Here is a 19087-nt window from a genome sequence, read left to right on the forward strand (position 1 = left end):
CCCCATTAATTTGTCAAATCCCCTTTAAAGCCCTTTATACCAGCTACTATGCTGTGGTACTCTCCTATGACCTCAGGGAATATGCCAGATGTTCCTTAGAAGGTTTCATCAAAAGGCAAGCTGCTTTTCCATCTCAGTTTTAAAACTTAAATAAAATGCAGCATGACATGGAAAGAATAATGAATGAAACCAAATAGAGAGGATCATATTCTGGAGAGGGAAATATTTGGGCAAAAGATCAGGCAAAATGTTGCCTTTGTTGGAAAACATCTGCAGATCAGGAAACTATTATTCCCTCAAGAATCCTTGCAGAATATAGATTCATGGTAAGAAAATATAATGGTCTACAAAGGACAAACAAATCAGAATAGCTGTCTTCTGAAGAACTAGTAAGCCAGAAATCGTATCCACATTTACTTGAAAGTAAGACAACTCTGTAGGATTTAAGCACACTCCTATACATAGTTACCAGAGAGTAATCCCCATTAACCTCAATGGGACTTTTTAAAAAATAGATGTATTTTTTTTAAAAAAAGTGTAAGATTGCACTGTTAATTTCCAACTAAGCCAGCACAGCACTGTGCTGTGGGCCTAACAACTTGTTCCTTTAAATGCATGACTTGTGATCACATCAGAGGATTTTTTAAATGTAATCTTAGGCACCAGTGAATGTGTGTGTAAAATTTCCATCAGGACTGGGGAGGTTTAACTCTACACACACACACACACACACACACACAGGTAATTAATAAGAAACAAACTGTTAACCAATGGGAGACGTGTTTTTATTGCTTTCGAAGATATCCATTAGGATTGTGGCTGGGCAGGAAAGGGTTAAACCTCTCCTCACTTTGTACTGATGGAATTGGGGTGTGTGTGTGTCATTAAATATGCAAAATCACTTGATATGGCTGTGTCAGACAATTAGCATAACATGTAGGAGTATTTAAGCCCTGAATTTGTTCAACTTTAAATCAGTTACTATATTGTCAGTGGTTCTCAACACTGATAAAACTTCTCTCATGGGGATTCCCCTTCTGTAAAATACATATGGAATGATAAGAAAAGTAGTTCTTGATATATGTGGCATTTCATAGCACTTATTTATTAAATGTGTATCTCACCCTTCCTCTCAGAAGGAGCCCAGGGCAGCAAACAAAAACACAAAAGCACCTTAAAGCATATTAAAAACAACACATCTTTAAAAACATATTAAAGCAAACATGCAAAAAACATATTTTTTAAATAAAAACAGCTTTAAAAACATTTAAAAGCAATTCCAACATAGACACAGCCTGGGATAAGGGCTCTACTTAAAAGGCTTGTTGAAAAGAGGAAGGCCTTCAGTAGGCAGGCACCGAAAAGTTAACAGAGATGGCACCTGTCCAATATTTAAGGTGAGGGAAATCCAATGTGTCACTGCCACAGAGCTAAAGGTCCACTTCCTATGTTGTGGGATCTACTTTGTTTCTCACTATAATCCTGAGATCCATCAATCAGAGCCAGTTGCAAAATAGTGGTTCAGGAAGGCGGGTGTAGAGTTGAGGAATAAGGTGCCCCTCAACACATGCTTACTCTGGAATTTGTTTTCAGTACTAGAACTGGAGCTTACAAACAAATCCTTTCACATGCAATTCTACTTGTGTTTCCTGACAAGCTTTCGGGACTTCTGCAGCCTAATTTAGGAGGGAGAAGAAAGCTTTTTTACTGTTGTGATTTTGAATTATTTTAGAAGCAAATTCTTTTAAATAATATAGTATACAAACTCTTTTGAAGGTGCAGCAGCATTCTTTGGAAAGTTATCAAGGTCTATAAATAAATTCTTCATTCAGTTACAGTTTAGGAAATGGGAAACTCCAAAGTAACTCTTTGTTCATTGTGCTGTCACAAAAGGAAATTCTCTACTTCCAGTACATAATATCAACTTAATTTAAATATTAGTTATGCACAGTCTGCAATTTACTGAACATTTTGGAGGCAGCTTTTATTCCAGAGGCACTGGTTTCCATATCTGTTGCATAAAGTGCCGGCCAATTAAACTCCCAGTGTAACATAGGCCCATACCCATCCACTGGAGGTCCACCATGCAATCAGGTTGCTCCATAATTTAATCTGACCTCCTTATTACTATACAAGTTGCTTGCAGTGAACCTTTATAAAATAATTATGCATTTTACTCCCTTCCCTGCTCAAAATCTAATTAAGGCTGCAAACATATAATTATTGTCTGTAAAAGCAAGAGCAGCCATAGAAAGCCTAACCCCTAAACTTATACATAAAATTTCACTGACTGAAATAATCATGTAGTATAACATGAATAGCTAGTCCATCATTATCTATATGCATATTCAGGAAGGGCTTCTGGGTGTTGCTTTGCTCTTACTGATCCTACAACTGAGCCGAGCTCATCATGTGGCTTAGGGCAGAAAAATGTGGCAATGAACACAGTGAAATGCCCCTCAGAATAATGGCTTACAAATAAAAATACAGATTTTTTTAAGGCAGGAGGGATAGAATATATAACATACATTGCAAGTATAAAATATTTTACAACATTTTAATATTAAAACAAAGTTTTCCTTTACAGTTGCAAAGAGATTGCTCATTCTCTCTTCCTTGTCTTCTTCAAGCCTAGACTTGCTGGATGTGAGGATCTATCTAGATTTACCGACAGTTCAGGTTTTGTTCAATGTTGATGGATTAATGCAAGTACAGGCAGCAACCCAAATTTCCTGCTGCCACGGCAGACGCACCATAAAGCCACTGTCACATCCGCAGTTTGCCCACTCATGGCAGCAGCAGCAGAATTCAATTTGAAATACAATATAAGAAATAAAAGCAATAAAAACACAATTAAAAATCATCTGCTGAAATTCCCTCTTCTACAGAGCCATCAAAAGTGCACCTGTTTGGCAACCATCTTTCACGCCTTTCTGATCTCAGGAATCAACTGCAGTAAAATGCTCAACACAGGTCTCTCTAAAACAGTTTGGGAGCTGCACTTGGTACAGAATGGAGTAATCTGCCTCCTTTATGGGGAAGAAAAGAATATAAATGAACGTTATGGTAACTGCTCAAGCTGCCAGTAAGCTTCCCAGGCTTCTTTTCTTGATTTTTGTTAAACCGGTTTTATGCATTTTACTTTTCAAAACTGTCATTGTTTTCATAGAATCATAGTAGAATTGGAAGGGGCTTATAAGGCCATCAAGTCCAACCCCCTGCTCAATACAGGAATCCAAATCAAAGCATTCCCGACAGATGGCTGTCCAGCTGCCTCTTGAATGGATCCAGTGTTGGAGAGCCCACTACCTCTGTAGGTAATTGGTTCCATTGTCGTACTGCTCTAACAGTTAGGAACTTTTTCCTGATGTCCAGTTGAAATCTGGCTTCCTGCAACTTGAGCCCATTATTCCATGTCCTGCACTCTGGGACAATCGAGAAGAGATCTTGGCCCTCCTCTGTGTGACAACCTTTCATGTACTTGAAGAGTGCTATCATATATCCCCTTTTCTTTTTTAGTAAGTAATAAAAATAAGTAAATCTCACTGTTTTCAGAGGGATTTACTCCAAGGTAAGTGTGCACTGGGCTGCAGTCATAATAGTGTTTACTGGGGTCCTGTGTACCTTACAGCAGGTGTGAGGAGCCTGTGACCCTCCAAATGTTGTCAAACTACATCTCCCATAATCTCAGCTGCCTGGGGCTGATGGGAGTTGTAGTCCAACAACAACTGGAAGGCCAAGACTCCCGCATCTTTGACTTAAGGCAGAGATGGGGAACCTGAGGCCCTCCAGTTGTTGGACTACAACTCCCATCATCCCTGACCAATGGCTACACTGACTGAGGTCAATGGGAACTGGAATCCAACAATATCAGGAGATCCAAAGGCTCCCCATTCCTATGGAATGCTTCTACCTATATGAACCCACAGCAGCAAAGATACCATGTGCTTTTCAAGCACCAAGTTGACTTCCCCCCTCCCCCCCCAGCAGCATTCCAGGGTTTTTATTCCAATTGAGCTGTTTGGGGTTTCCTAAAGAACTAGTACTTTGGGATAAAATTTTAACATTATGATGTATTGTGTACTATAGTGCTACTGGTGCTCTGTTTATGGATTCTTATTGTAAACCACCTTGGTAAAATTGTCAAAAAAGGCGGGATTAAAGCAGAAATAAAGAGATCTGTCTGCTCAGCGTTCTGCTGTCTTGTTAAAAGTTGCCCCAGGGCCCGGAAGATGGGAGAGAGTTGTCTCCTATCTGCACTAGAGACTATTTGAGTGCAGAGTCAGAGCACGCCCGCTCGAACTTCCTACTTCTTCTGTGTTGTTTGCACCCTTCCATGAATTTTCCCAAAGAGGTGGAAGTGCAAGGGATGAGCCAGCCGAGAGTTTAGGAAAGGATGAGCGCCAGGAGTTCCGTGCCGCCTTAAAAAAAATCCAAAAAGCTCCCTTTTCTTGGACAACATCCTGAGAGATAACAAAGAACAAGGGGTGAAGAAGTTCAAAGCTGCCAAGAGAAACAGGAGTTAAGACGAACCCTCAAAAAAAATCTTCATACGATCCGCCTCATTTGGCAAAAAAAAAAGCCGCATCCTGCTGTTCCGCCAGTTTGTTGCGTAGAGCTGTCGCCGCGAGGTGAACGTGACCGATTCGGTAGTCTTCCGAGGAGGTGGTCCTGAGGAATGCACAGAAAAGCCAACCAGGCTACTGCGACGGCTGCCCCCAATGGCCTGTTGCAGCTCAGCCTGAGCCTGGCGCTCCTTGAACTCTTCACAGGGGGCGCCGCCCTGACGCTACAGGGCAATGCTTACCACGGGCTGCTGGTTGCCATTAACCCCTGCGTTCCCGAAGACCCGAAAATCGTCTCCAGCGTTAAGGTAAAAAGACACCCGGTCCTACTGTTGTGAATAGGGTTACCAGGTTCAGGACCTGAGACTGATCCTGTATCTTTAGGAGAAGAGAAAGTCAGCCAAGTGCAGGTGTTCTTGCAACACGGTAATGAGAAAAACCACAAGGTTGAATTCTCCCTTCTGATTACGGTGTTGCAAGAACACCTGCACTTGCTGACTTTCTCTTCTCCTAAAGATACAGGATCAGTCTCAGGTCCTGATCCTGGCAACTCTAGTTGTGAATGTTAAGGAAGTAGTTTTTTACTGTCTGTGCTTTCGGGATTTTACTTCCCTCTAACGTCACTGCCTACAATTCCACACAACGCATACCCGCAACTGAGGATAACACTTCACGCAACCGATAAAGCGGTGGTCTCTGGTCCGCAAACGCTTATGTCATAATTAATTGGCTAGTCTGCAACCGTAACCCCACTTACCCGGTTGTAAGTTCTACTGTTTTCAGTGGGACTTTCTTCTGAGTAGACATGATTAGGATTGCAGCCTTGGTGTTTAAGGTGCCACAAGATTCTTTGCTGCTTTTCATGCACCAGATATAGGCTTTCTGCAGACCGGGCCCTTAGCCAGCCTAACAGTTGAGGAGGGCACAAAATAGTAGGGGGACAGATTTTTTTCCCTATAATAAATTTGATCTTGGTGGGGACAGAAAAAAATAAGGGAGCAGGCCCCCCTGGCTGCTGGGTCTGCTGCATATTATGCATTTTGAAGCACATTGCTGCCCCCAAAGAACAGGCCCCATGCTGGCAGGCAGCCAGGCTGGGTACTGGCCAAGGACCCTGGCACTTGGGACAGTGGAGCTACCACTCTGCAATCCCTGCCAGCATTGGGTTGCGGGGCGTGATCACAAATGGCGACCAGACAATGGCATGGAGTGGAAGCTCGACTCTTCCAGGCTACACCACCCTCACATGCGTGTGCAGCCAGCATGCGCCTCAGTACGCCTGGTTGTTCACCTCATGTGTTGCTGTATTAGCATATTGTGCGGGCATGCTTGCCATCACCCGAGATGCTGTCAGGGGTGTCACCACGTGGCAGGCATGCTGACACTGTGACACAAGAGGTGGCGTGACTGGTGTATTTAACCATGAGGGGGCAGGATCCTGCTGTAGTCTGGTGCCCAAGTGCCCACTGCGGTCTGGTGCCAGCCTTGCCAAAGAATCCTGGGAACTGTAGTTTATCCTTTAGCTACAATTCCCAGCACCCTTAACAAACTACAGTTTCCAGGATTCTTAGGGGAGGGTGCTTTAAATGTATGGTATATACACAGCTAACAGCTACCCTCTGGCAAAAGAACTGCATCTCAGGACCTCCACCTAAAAATTACTTTTCCTAAAATTGCATTTAATCATGTAGTGTTATCTTATACTAGGCTCCCAGTGGAATTCCATCCCACTGTTGCTTCCCTGCTGAGGCAAATTTTAGAGTGTAAACTCCTCCTGACAAATACTTATTCTCTTGTTATTTATTTGTTTGTTTATTTATTCATTTATTAATTTTATATCCTACCCTTCCTCCTAGTAGGAGCCCAAGGCGGCAAACAAAAACACTAAAAACACTCTAAAACATAATAAAAACAGACTTTAAAATACATTAAAACAAAAAATCTTTAAAAACATGTTAAAACAAAACATCTTAAAAAAAAAACACTTTAAAAACATCTTAAAAAGCAATTCCAAAACAGACACAGACTGGGATAAGGTCTCTATGTAAAGGCTTGTTGAAAGAGGAAGGTCTTCAGTAGGCACCGAAAAGATAACAGAGATGGTGCCTGTTTAATATTTAAGGGGAGGGAATTCCAAAGGGTAGCTGTCACTACACAAAAGGTCTGCTTTTTATGTTGTGCAGAATGGACCTCCTGATAAGATGGTAACTGCAGGAGGCCCTCATCTGCAGAGCCAGGGCCGGTCCCAAAGGGCGGCCAGGTCTGGCCCTGGCCAAGGGCCCCTGGAGCCACTAGGATGGAGGAGGAGTGGTGCTCCTTTTCTGTGATTTGCGGCAGAGTAGCTGCCACGGATCGCAGAGAGGGAGCTTCTTCCGCCCGCCCATCTCTCCTATCTTTTGAGGCTGTGCACGCAGGACTGCCATTAACCAAAATGGTGGCTGAGGTTTCCCTCAGGGGCTGAAGCCTCCGGCGCCATCTTGATTGATGGCAGCGATAGCAGACCATGCAGCCACAAACGACAGGAGACAGAGCCAGTGAACAGGCAGGTGGAAGAAGCTCCCTTTCTGCGAGAGACAGGTAGGCACATGCGCATGCACATGTGTGTGTGTGCATGCACGCCGGAGCCTGGGGCAGGCTGGTGCCCAAGGGCCACAGCATGTCTGGAGATGGCCCTGTGCAGAGCGTAGTGATCAATTTGGTATATAAGGGGTAAGACAATCTTTCAGGTATCCAGGTCCCAAGTTGTATAGGGCTTTGCACACCAAAACCAGTACCTTGAACTTAGCCTGGTAGCTAATGGGCAGCCAGTGCAATTCTTTCAGCAGCAGGGTGACATGTTGGCAATACCCTGTTCCAGTAAGCGGCCACACCGCTGCATTTTGCACCAACTGCAGCTTCTGGACTAACCTCAATGGCAGCCCCACATAGAGCGCATTACAGTAATCCAGCCTGGAGGTTACCAGTGCATGGACAACAGTGGTCAGCATATTCGGGTCCACATATGGCCACAGCTGTCTTACCAGCCAAAGCTCGTAAAAGGCACTCCTAGCCACTGAGATCACCTGGGCCTCTAGTGACAAAGATGGATCCAGGAGTACACCAACACTGCAGATCTGTTATTTCAGAGGGAATAGCCATCCAAAGAAGGCAACTGACCAATTATCCAAACTCGGGAACCACCAACCCACAGGGTCCCCATCTTGCTAGGATTCAGACTCAGTTTATTGGCCCTCATCCAGCCCACCACTGAGTCCAGGCAGCGGTCCATGGCTTGCACAGCCTCTCCCGATTCAGATGTTACAGAGAAATAGAGCTTGGTATTGTCAGCGTACTGCTGACACCTCACCCCAAATCTTCTGATGACTGTTCCCAAGGGCTTCATATAGATGTTAAACAGACAAGATGGTAGCCTGCAGCACCCCACAGCACAACTGCCAGGGGACTGAAAGACAATCACCCAATGCTATTATCTGAAAATGACCCTGGAGATAGGATCAGAACCTCTGTAAAACAGTGCCTCCAATACCCATCTCACCAAGTCAGCCCAGAAGGATACTATGGTCAATGGTATGAGAAGCCACAGAGAGATCAAGTAAGAATAACAGGGTCATATTCCCCTTGTCCTTCTCCAGATAAAGGTGATCCATCAGGGCGACCAAGGCTAATTCTGTTCCATAACCGGGCCTGAACCCAGATTGGAATGGCTCAAGTTAGTCTGTTTCATCCAAGAGAACTTGCAATTGCTGCACCACAACCCTCTCAATCACCTTCCCTAAAAAGGGGGTATTTGTGACCAGGTGGTAGTTGTCACAAACCAATGGGTCCAGGGTGGGTTTTTCAGGTGCGGTCGGATCACTACCTTTTTCAGGGGAGCTAGAACCACTCCCTCCCACAACAATGTGTTGACCACACTCTGGATCCACTCAGTCAAATCCCTTCAGCAAGCTTTAATAAGCCAAGAAGGGCAACAGTCGAGAGGACATATTGCTGGCAGCATTGTCACAAGCAGGTCCCAGGCTGTGGTTTGAAGGCACATGAAGCCATCACCTTGCTGAAGCTAAGCAGGTATGGGTCTGGTCAGTGCCTTAATGGGAGCCCACCTGGGAACCACATCTATGCAGCCTTGGGTTCCAGGGTGAACGAAAAGCAGGGTATAAATGTAACAAATAAGCACCTTGTCCAATTCATAAAGCTTCATCAACTGAAACCGATCCCTAGAAGTTGCAGCAGACATTGCACTGGACACCTCATTGGGAATTACAGTAGATGTGGATGGGGTATCAAGAGTGCTATGGAGGCAAGCAACTTTACTCTCAAAGTGCTTTGCAAACAATTCACAGTGGGCCTCAAAAGGGTCTAAAACTGCATTTCTGGATGTCAACAGACCCCTGACAATATGGAAAAGCTCCACTGGACGGCTGTGTGAGGATGTGATGGTGACAGAGGAGTGGGTCTTGTTTACCACCCTCACTGCTGTAGGCAGAGCTTGGAAAAGTTACTTTTTTTGAACTACAACTCCCATCAGCCCCAGCCAGCATGACCACTGGATTGGACTGATGGGAGTTGTAGTTCAAAAAAGTAACTTTTCCAAGCTCTGGCTGTAGGTATGGTTATGATGTTTTACTCATGTCTGATCAGCCTCACAGCATGTCTTTTGCCACTTGCTTTCTAGCCTGTTTCATTGCCCTTAGTTCACTGGTGTACCAAGGTGCAAACCAGGATCCACTATGCTAGAGAGGGTGCTCAGGAGCAACCGTGTTAAAGCTCTGCTGTCTCATGTCCCATAGTGTGACAAGGGCTTCAACAGGATCACCTGTTCTGTCTACTGGGAACTCCCCCAGGGCATTCAGGAACCCAGCCGGATTCCATTAGTCTCCAGAGGTGGACCATCTTAATCTCTTCACCACCTCTTCAGGGGAGAATCAGAATCACAAATCTAAACTTCACATGGAAGTGGTCTGACCATGACAGTGGGATGACATCTGCCCCCCCCCCATCTCCAGAGCACTCCAGTGACAACTTGAGACAGCCCCATGGTCATCATGGAGGCCATGAAGTCCCGAGCTGGAACAGTAGAGGCAGCCTCAGCATGGACATTGAAATCACCCAGCACTATCGTTCTGGGCTCCTGCAACACCACAGCCGAGATGGCCTCTGCTAGTTCAGTCAGAGAAGCAGCTGGGCAGCAAGGTGGACAGTACACCAGCGCCAACCCTAGTTTACTGTCTCCTTGGTGCAACACTCACAGTCAACTCCAAGACAGAGTGGTTTCCTGGTGATAAGAGATGGAAATTTTGTAGACCACAGCAAAAAAAAACCCTGCAGCTGGTGTGGCACCGAATATCTAGGTTGGCAAAGCTGGATCAGATTAACTCCTCCCAGGTCTCAGTAATGCACACCAAACTGGCACCCTCATCCATGATCAAATCATGGATGAGTGTGGTCTTATTGTGTACCGATCTAGTGTTAAACAACAGCACACACAGGCCATTCATATTTATAGCACTATATAAATAATAATTACTGGTAAAGGTCAACCACCTCTAGCTTTGGTAAGGCTGCAGCATCAGGTGTTCCCAGATCACTCACTGGAAAATGCAACATCAATATTTCTTGCATTTTCCCTTCTTCCATAAAACCCCATTTCAGCAGCAGCAACAAAAAAATCTGTCGTCATCTCACCTTTTTTCACTTCCAGATTAACTAACAGTTTTTAAATGCATGCATATTTTAGCAAAATCTGTCAGGAATTAATTAGTGCAGATGCCTCTTGACTTTTATCTCCTCCTTTTAAGTAATACTGCCCTGGGCTCCTACTGGGAGAAAGGGCAGGATATAAATCAAAAAAATAAATAAAACACATAAACTGGGCTTGGTTTATCTGTGCAGCCACCCATAGAGGATGGATTCCAAAATGTATTTGGGAATGCCAGGTTTTTGCCCTGGCACAGGGTTCTTGAGCTGTCTAGCTACATGGCTAGCCGATAGTCAACAAATGAATATATGTGCTTGCTTGGAAAAGCTGAAGTTGCTTAGTTATTTCTGCCTGCCAAATAGCTTCCAGAAACTAAATGGTAACCTTAAATCCAGATACATTTTTTTTAACTGTAGATAATAATGTTTCTGATTCTGATTTCTGTATCCCCCATGGTTGTGGATTAAAATCTGAAAGTTTTTGCATTCTTTGCTGTACATCTGGATCTTGTCTCTGCTTCCAGTGGCCAAGAGGAAGTGTGTATGTTACAGACTTCATTGCAGTGATTCCCAAAAAGTATGAAATTGAACCTTTTCAGAATTCACCTGATCTTCTGGATTTGGGTTAGAAACTTTATTGGATATACCTGCCTAGCTGCTCTGTACCCCACGTATTGCTTTCTGTTGCCTGCCCATTCAGCTCCTACAACTTCCTGTACCCCTCCTCCTCCCTGGTTCCTGCATCCCCTTTCCCTGAAATAACTGGTTCCAAACAAGCATGGACTTTTAACACTACTCCTTCTTTTGAGGGAAGCCATGTGCTCTGATCCTTGGATGCTGATAAGCCTATTGCCAATGAGATTAGAAGTGCAAAGCTATTTTTCCACATATCCTCTGTACCTATGGCAACTCTCTGCTCCCAATTTTAGGCACTCTGCTTTTATGCAAATTTCCTCTACTATAGCAATCCAAATAAATGTGTCCAGGAAGGGGCATGAATGAGTTCAGAGGCTTTCAGAGTAAACATGTATAGGATCGCACTGTACATCAGCTTCTAGATTTGCAGCCTTTGTGATGCCTGAAGATTGTTATTAAGATGGTGGATTTAAAGAGTGTCCTGGAAATGCCTAGAGATTTAATGTGAGTAAATCTGCCACAACAGAAGCCAGTTGTTCTGCTACTTAAACCCAGATCTACAGTTGTGAAATTATGAAGGCAGTTATAATTGCCCAGACAAGCAGTGTTCAATCTGTGTATAGAAACAGACGTCACTGAAATTCCCTGTTGTGTGCAAAACGTACTTGAAAGTATTATGAAATTGATAGGTTAGTCCTTGTCCATTGCTCTCTCTCACGAAATTCCTATACAATTTGAAGGACAAAAACTGCACCTTTTGTCTCTTTTTATCTATGATAAAAACAAATCTTGTCCCTTTTTAGTTATCATAAAAGGATGCTGGGCAATTTTTCATAAGCAACAAAGCATTTCAGGAATGCACATATAACTACTGAGCCCTTTCTTGGCATTCCTCTTGCCTTCCTTAGGCCTGCAGCTGCTTATTATGATTTGTTTTGTTGTTTCTCCCTCCTTTTCTCTTAGGGTACATCTAATCATGGTGTTCACTCCAAAATGATTGCGCACCAAATTGCACCTAAGTGAAGCGCGACCCTGGAATTTTGTTACTGGAATTTCTTCATGTTGTATATTGCCTTGCTGTATTTTTATGAAAAATACAGTCTATAAATATTTAAGTAAATAAATACCAAACATGTTTACTGAGAAGTAAATCCTTCTGAGTTCAATGCAACTTACTTTCTGTCTAGTAAGGAAGTCACTGCAGGTTGCAGTCTTGGGCACTGATCCTTTATTGTATTAATTTGTTTAGTTAAAATGTTTTTAGGCCATATGTAAGGATAGAAAATCTTCTCACGGCAGCTTTCAGTATTTATTTCCCACAAATATCCCATCTTTCTCTGATCTTGGAACCCAATACAGGATATATGTGGTTCCCAAGCAGTCACTCATCCAGGTACAGACCAGTCTCAAAGCACCTTAGCTTCAGCAAAATGATAGCGTCCTCTGCCTTCATACCTGTCTAAAAAAAGGAAACCCTTCAAAAAGAAACTATATTTCTAAAATTAATAACTAATGAGGTCCAGCCATAAAATCAATTAGATCTACTTCCAGCTTGTAACCATGCTTTGTATCTGGTCATTTCATTTGGTTGCCATTTCATATTTCAGTGAAGAGAGGGGTCATCCCCAGTCACTTGAGATATAGGTCTCGTGACTAGCATATTGGACAGAGATATACACGCTCCTGAAGACAGACCACATGTGGTCTGAAACAGAGGAAGTTGGGAGATAGTATATTTCTTTGGACAAAAGGTAGATGAGGGATGGAGATAGGGCCTTTTAAGTTGTGGCATCCCACCTTTGACATTTTCTCCTCATTGTTTGCCTGGTGTTGTCCTTGGTTTGTTTTTTGGTTTTTTGTGCCTAATGAAAATCTTTAACTTTAGCCAGGCCTTTTAGGAGTTTTATTTGTAGCTGTTGTTCTTGTGCTGGTATTTTATTTTATTCTTCTTGAATTACATGTTATATTATTTTAACGTTCTCCTTGCTTGGTTTTGTAAGGTATCCCCAAGAGCTTGGGCTGAAGAATGCCCTGGGCTCCTGCTTGGAGGAAGGGTGGGATATAAATCAAGTAATAAATAAATGTATAAATAAATACAACTAATAAACATTTTAAATAAAATAAAGCCACCCCTGATTTGGGGCTGGGAGCCAAATGCCTTACACTCTTTACCTTCTGTGTTTTGGGCTTTTTTTCCTGAGAAAAAGGCCAGGCCAGAAACAAATACATTTCATGTAACCTTGCAGGAACATTTGCTGAAAAATAATTTTCTGTCTATTTACAACTTCTAGTCCAAGTGTGATGCCAAATGAACGGATAGGCCTTATGAAGGTCTCCCACAACCTAGGTGAATAATAGTGGGGATAACTGTCTTTCTGCCTTACACATCTCCACAAAATGCTACGAGGGTGACGACTGTGTGTGCACTTATTGCACTTGCACTTGTATACCGCCCCATAGCCGAAGCTCTCTGCACTGTGCCCTCTCCTCCAAGAGATTTTCTGACAGCAGACAGGCACAGCCTTTGGATGCTGGGCATTTGAGGTGGCTGAAGGATTGCTTGTTTCTCTTGCAGTGGGCAAAAGTACCCACAATAGATTCAGGGATGAGGGAAGTGTGTGTTTGCTCACCTCCCTGCAATTTAGGCCTGAACCTGGTGTCAGGGCTATAATGCCTTTTACTGAGAGAACTGAGCAAGGTTTACTGCATTCATCTCTGGAATTTACCAGAGTCTGATGATATCATCTTACCTAGTGGTGTCTGGTGTCCATTGTGATTGGTAAGGCAGAAGGCAGGGAGCCCAAACAGTAGATGGAGCAAGAGCTATTGACAGGAAGAGCCAACTCATTCTAGTTTTGTTCCCGTCCTCCTCTCTGCTGAGGGGCAACACTGAGGTTGTGGACACACTTGCAGTTAGACTAATTTCAGTGCATCTCTCTCCACCTCTGTTTTATGAATCCAAGTATGCACAACATCAGTCAAACTCCGCCCCTTTTTACTCCAAACTTTGGTATTTTTGAGATTAGATGCATTTTCTCTTCAAGCCAGCTTCACACCGGTTTCAAATCTGTTTGGTTGGTTAACCTGCTTAGTTAACCTGGTGATCAAGACATCAATGACCCACTGGGGCATACACAGAGTCAATACGATAAAAAATGAATCAGACAGTAAAGATATGTGCAGCCAGATGCAGATTCATTTCAAACTGCATCTGGACAAAATGATCTGGCTGCTTTTTAAGGAACTAATGTGCACATTGCCTGAGACTAAGGAGGAGGGCAAAGCTGAGAGCTAGGACCACTGCCTGAGCTAGTTGTAAGTAAGAAGGCAGGCAGGTGGGTGCTGGCTAAAGATAGACTGGAGTTGGTGGGCATTACCTCACTAGACCAGTCTCCACTGATCTTAACTAAGTTACATGTTATAAGTATACAACTTACCTGAATTGTAAGCTGCTGAGTTCAATACAACGAAATATGAATCAAGGATTTCTGGGTTCACCTAATCTACATTAGATCTCAAATCCTGTTCCTTTTTCCTCTGAAGCATAATTCCAGTCTCACTGGGAGGTTATGGAATGATTTATGACCTTACACTTTCATACTTACATGAGCTAATGATTCTTGCTCATATGCTTTCCTGTTCTTGCATTCTCTTATTAGGAAATGATTACTGAGGCTTCTTTTTATTTGTTCAACGCTACACAAGGAAGAGTCTGTTTTGGAAGTGTCAAAATTTTAATACCTGCAACATGGAAAAAAAACACTTACGCAAAGCCAATGCAAGAGATATACACAAAGGTAAGCATGAAGGCCAGTAACCTTGGCCTGCTGTTTCTCATCTCTTCTGTCCATCTGTCCCCAGTTGCACTGATCATGCAGTAACTACAGATACTTGTTGTGTACTCTCCACACCCATAGTGCATTTGTGTGCCCCTTTGTACATTCCAGCTTTTAATTGTGCTGCTTTGATGTTATCATGAATTAACAAGCAAGAAGACTTATGCTGAGACTTTGGTCCTCTACATACCTATCTGGCAGTAAGCCCGACTGAACTCATTGATTCTTACTTTGAACAGACATATACAATTGCACTATCAAGTATATTTTCATTTTCCTTTAATTATACTATTTAGGATGGGTAAAGAGGGTGCAGATTGATACTTCTGCATTTAAAAAATATGTTTTCTGTATTCCAACGTGCCTGTCGGAATAAAATTAGTATTATGAAATCGGGAAATGACATGGTGGTAATTGTTGGAGTCAGGTGCCATTTTTGTCAGTATTTAATAAATGTATGTATTCAAAACTTAATTCGTTAAACAAGACTTTCATTTTAGGCAGATGTCATTATTGCTCCTCCTTATTGGAAACATGGACACGACCCATACACATTGCAATATGGAGGGTGTGGAGAAAAGGGAAAATATATACATTTCACCTCTGACTTCCTGGTAAATAATGATTCAGTTGGAACCTATGGATCACATGGTAAATCTTAAACAAATATTCTTTAATCTTCTTCCATTACCTTTTGTGTTTTGAAAAAGTACAGTTAAAAAAGCTCATCTCTGTTTTCATCATAACCATCAAAGAATATCATTAATAATGAACTTTAATGGTGTGTTCATACGTGCTTCTTTTAATTTTTATTAACCTTCATCTCACTGTAAAGTTCTATATATATTACATACTGTATGCCACTAAGATTAATCCATCTTCAGATAACATTCAGTAAAAAATGCTGGTTCTTCTAAAAGCATTTTAAAAAATAGAAATAAAATACTGGGCATTGACTCTTGACATCAGAAGCCCTACATTTGAATTGGGATATATGGTACCTCGTGGGTGAACCTATATATTCTTTGGACCTTTTCAGGTGATGGGAGGGAAATAATTGATAATAGCCTCGTACTAGCATTAGTCCCTGACTAGCACTTACAGTGCAATATTTTGTCCTTGCACAATGACTAGCCATGCTCTAACACAATCACCTGTAGTTTTTGTTGGCTTGTTTTCTGTTTTCAGCATATTTTGATATGAGATCTAAGCCATATTAATGCATCCAAAGGAAAGTGCATGGATATAAAGTGTGTTGGGGGCATCTCTGTCCTCATCTACTCCATCCCAAGCAGGGATGTCTGAAGGGGGCTTCTTACTGCACTCTGAACATGTTTAGAAGCCTCCCAGCTCTCAGGAATCCTGAGGAAACCACTTCCACTTGCACAAACTTCCCCTCCCATTTCTTCCCTTGTATCCCTTCATATCCCCGCCAATCTGCTTTGAGTTTTCCTCCAATCTTTCTGGAACGATGCGGGGGGGGGGGCATGGGCAGGCATGCAGGAGACAAGAGGGAGGGAACGTTCTGTTGTGGGAGTGGAAGTCAACAACTTGTCCACTTGTTAGCATCATCTCACTTAAAATCCACATTTTCCTTGTTTGTATTGGATTCTTGTAATCTGTACATGTGCACATTTGCACTTGAATCCCTGAGCTCTGATTCGGGGTTTCCCGTTCACACCACATTCCCCTCCCTTCATTGCAGACCATCTGAGCACAGCCAAATTTGATAGGTGGATGAGCTATACTGTTTTCTGCAGGGATTGGCTGCTCTCTGAGCATCTCTTGGGGAGCCAGCTAGCAGGCAAAGCCTCCTTCTCCCAGGGTGCCTGCATTTCTTTGCAAGAGTATGTTTTTGAGAATTTTAATATTTTTATAGCACCACAGCAGTCAGAGATAATACAGCTTGATATAGTTCAATGTAACAAATTGTGTGTGTCATTTTGTAAACTTCCAAAAAATGTTTTAAATATTATTTTACATGTTTGCCTTTTTGAGTGCTTCCACGCTATGCCACTTTAGTTTGGAAGCATTCATGTTCTCCTTGAAAAGAAGATCAACAATTTGACAAACCTTGGCAGATTTGCCTACCAACACAGGGTAGAATCCCTGTGCGATTAGAGGGAATAGGCCTAGCGCGCACGTGAGTGGAGGGAGCAGGCAGTCCAGGCAGGGCTGTTGCGGGGCTGAGGATGGCAGGTGCAGGGATTTTGGAGGTGAAGTTGGCACACACCTGCCCACTCCCCTTATACAGTTTATGCCCCCGCACACTGACAAAGTTGGAAAGATGTCAATCGAAAATTGCCAAGGTTATCACAAACTGTAGCCAGTGGAAGCCCATGGCAATTGAACAGTTTCATTTCACAAACTACAATAGGCATCCTAACTACGAATGCTAGTCAAAAGCATTTTCACTGCAATTGACCTGTTAGCCAAGGGAAAAAAGTCATTTGGATTCCTTGCAATGATCCAAAAGCCTTTTGGATTCCCCGAAATGTCTAACAATTTAAAGAATGACTGTAGAAGAGCCTTAACACGTGCTTTGTGTTTGGGAAAATGTAAATGTAAAAGTACTGCCTTCAAGTCGATCCTGACTTATGGCGACCCTATGAATAGGGTTTTCATGGTAAGCGGTATTCAGAGGGTGTTTACCATTGCCTTCCTCTGAGGCTGAGAGGCAGTGACCGGCCCAAGGTCACCCAGTGAGCTTCATGGCTGTGTGGGGATTTGAACCCTGGTCTCCCAGGTCCTAGTCCAACACTCTAACCACTACTTCATAGAAATTCAGTCTGTCAGCCAGATGGTGACCCCACCTGCCTGCCTTCTTACTTACAACCAGGATGTGGCACTGCGTGTCAGCTGCTTTTTCCTCAGCATCAATGTTGCCCTTGTAGAACTTAGCAGAAAGGAGGATGGGGGCAGAAACTAGATTTGGTTGGCTCTGCCTGTCATTGGCTCTGGCTCCACCTAACCTTGGCCTCCCTACCTGCCACCCTACCAGTCTCAATGGGCACTACCCATTAGTAATGTCTCCAATTAAAAAGATCTCTGTGAGGGCAAAAAACATTGGGGAGCTGCAGCCAATCAGAAAGTAGTGGGATAGCTAAACCACCTGTAAGACTTAGTTTAAGGAACTTCGTATTTTTATATATGGTTCCTATTGTGTTTTTTCATCCTGCACTTAGAGACATGTATTTGAAAATAAGTCCATTGAGTTCAGTGATACTCACTTCTAGGCAAATATGCTTAGGATCACAACACTACCATGCTTATTCCCCTTTTGCAAAAATCCCCTATGTGATCACTGTGATCAAAATCCTCATGTGATCCCTGTGTGACATGTGACATGTTCTGTTTGATAGATGAGGAACTAAGGGTGCAATCCTGCACGAACTTCCCCATTGAACTCAGGGTCACTTACTTCTGAATAGACATGCATAGGATTGCACTGTTTAGATATGATATAATCAGTGCTACCTATTGTGCTGACAGAATTGAGAATTTGAACTCCTCTGTGTCTTATAACTCCGAATCAAGCACACAATCCACTGCCCTAAAACGCTAACATTTGTTAATCCGGACTATGTTAAATAGCTACAGCCAAGTGTAACAATGTCATTTTCATGCTTTCATTTATACAGGCAAACTTTTTGTCCATGAGTGGGCCCATCTTCGGTGGGGGGTCTTTGATGAGTATGATAGTGAAAAGCCTTTCTACATATCAAGACAAAATCAGGTTAAAGCCACAAGGTAACATTTGTGCACAGGTTTTGTATGTGTGTGTATGCATGTGTATTCAATTTCACAGACAAGTTTTTCCCAGAATAAAAATTACTTGCTTTGTGTTTCTATAAAGGTTTTAAACATTCTTTTTCTTTTACATGGATAAACTCACCCTTTCTTTGGTTGCTTGACCTGTTCAAGCCCTGATTTCCTTGTGTCATGCCTAGGTGTTCTGCTGATCTGACTGGAACTTATGTCTGCGAGAAAGAATCCTGCACTGAAGGCAACTGTGTCATTGATCAAGTGACGGGACTTTTAAAAGAAGGATGCGCTTTTATACATGACAAGGCTCAAAATGCATCGTCTTCCATAATGTACATGCAAAGCTTGTCTTCTGTAAGTACAATTTAAGAGAGATTGTATACAACCTTCCCTATTCTTCAGGGATGGGGAAACTTGTGGCCCTCCAGATGTTGTGGACTACATCTCCCATATCTCTGACCACTGGCCATCTTGGCTGGGGCTGGTTAGAGTCCAACAGTATCTGGAGGGTCACAGATAGTCCATCCCTGCCAAAAGACATGCTTTAGTCAGTTAACAGTGGTGGGAAAGGGCTGTAGCTCAGCAATAGAG

The 19087-nt window shown here is 42.9% G+C and overlaps 1 protein-coding gene across 2 annotated transcripts in view; it reads left to right on the forward strand.

The window, feature by feature from the left end:
• Positions 1 to 4226: 4226 nt before the first annotated feature.
• The window catches only part of LOC133387856 (calcium-activated chloride channel regulator 2-like), a 37618-nt gene continuing 22757 nt past the window's right edge, over positions 4227 to 19087 (forward strand). Inside the window, exons 1-5 of one of the 2 annotated variants that reach the window (XM_061633558.1) lie at positions 4227 to 4873; positions 14555 to 14692; positions 15232 to 15382; positions 18373 to 18481; positions 18682 to 18850. In XM_061633558.1, coding sequence (XP_061489542.1) covers positions 4679 to 4873; positions 14555 to 14692; positions 15232 to 15382; positions 18373 to 18481; positions 18682 to 18850 — 762 coding nt within the window. In that variant the 5' untranslated portion in view covers positions 4227 to 4678. The remainder of the gene's footprint in view (positions 4874 to 14554; positions 14693 to 15231; positions 15383 to 18372; positions 18482 to 18681; positions 18851 to 19087) is intronic. The other variant, XM_061633557.1, reaches the window with a different exon arrangement.

This window comes from Rhineura floridana, chromosome 6, assembly GCF_030035675.1.
Source record: "Rhineura floridana isolate rRhiFlo1 chromosome 6, rRhiFlo1.hap2, whole genome shotgun sequence".
NCBI classification, from domain to species: Eukaryota; Metazoa; Chordata; class Lepidosauria; order Squamata; family Rhineuridae; genus Rhineura; species Rhineura floridana.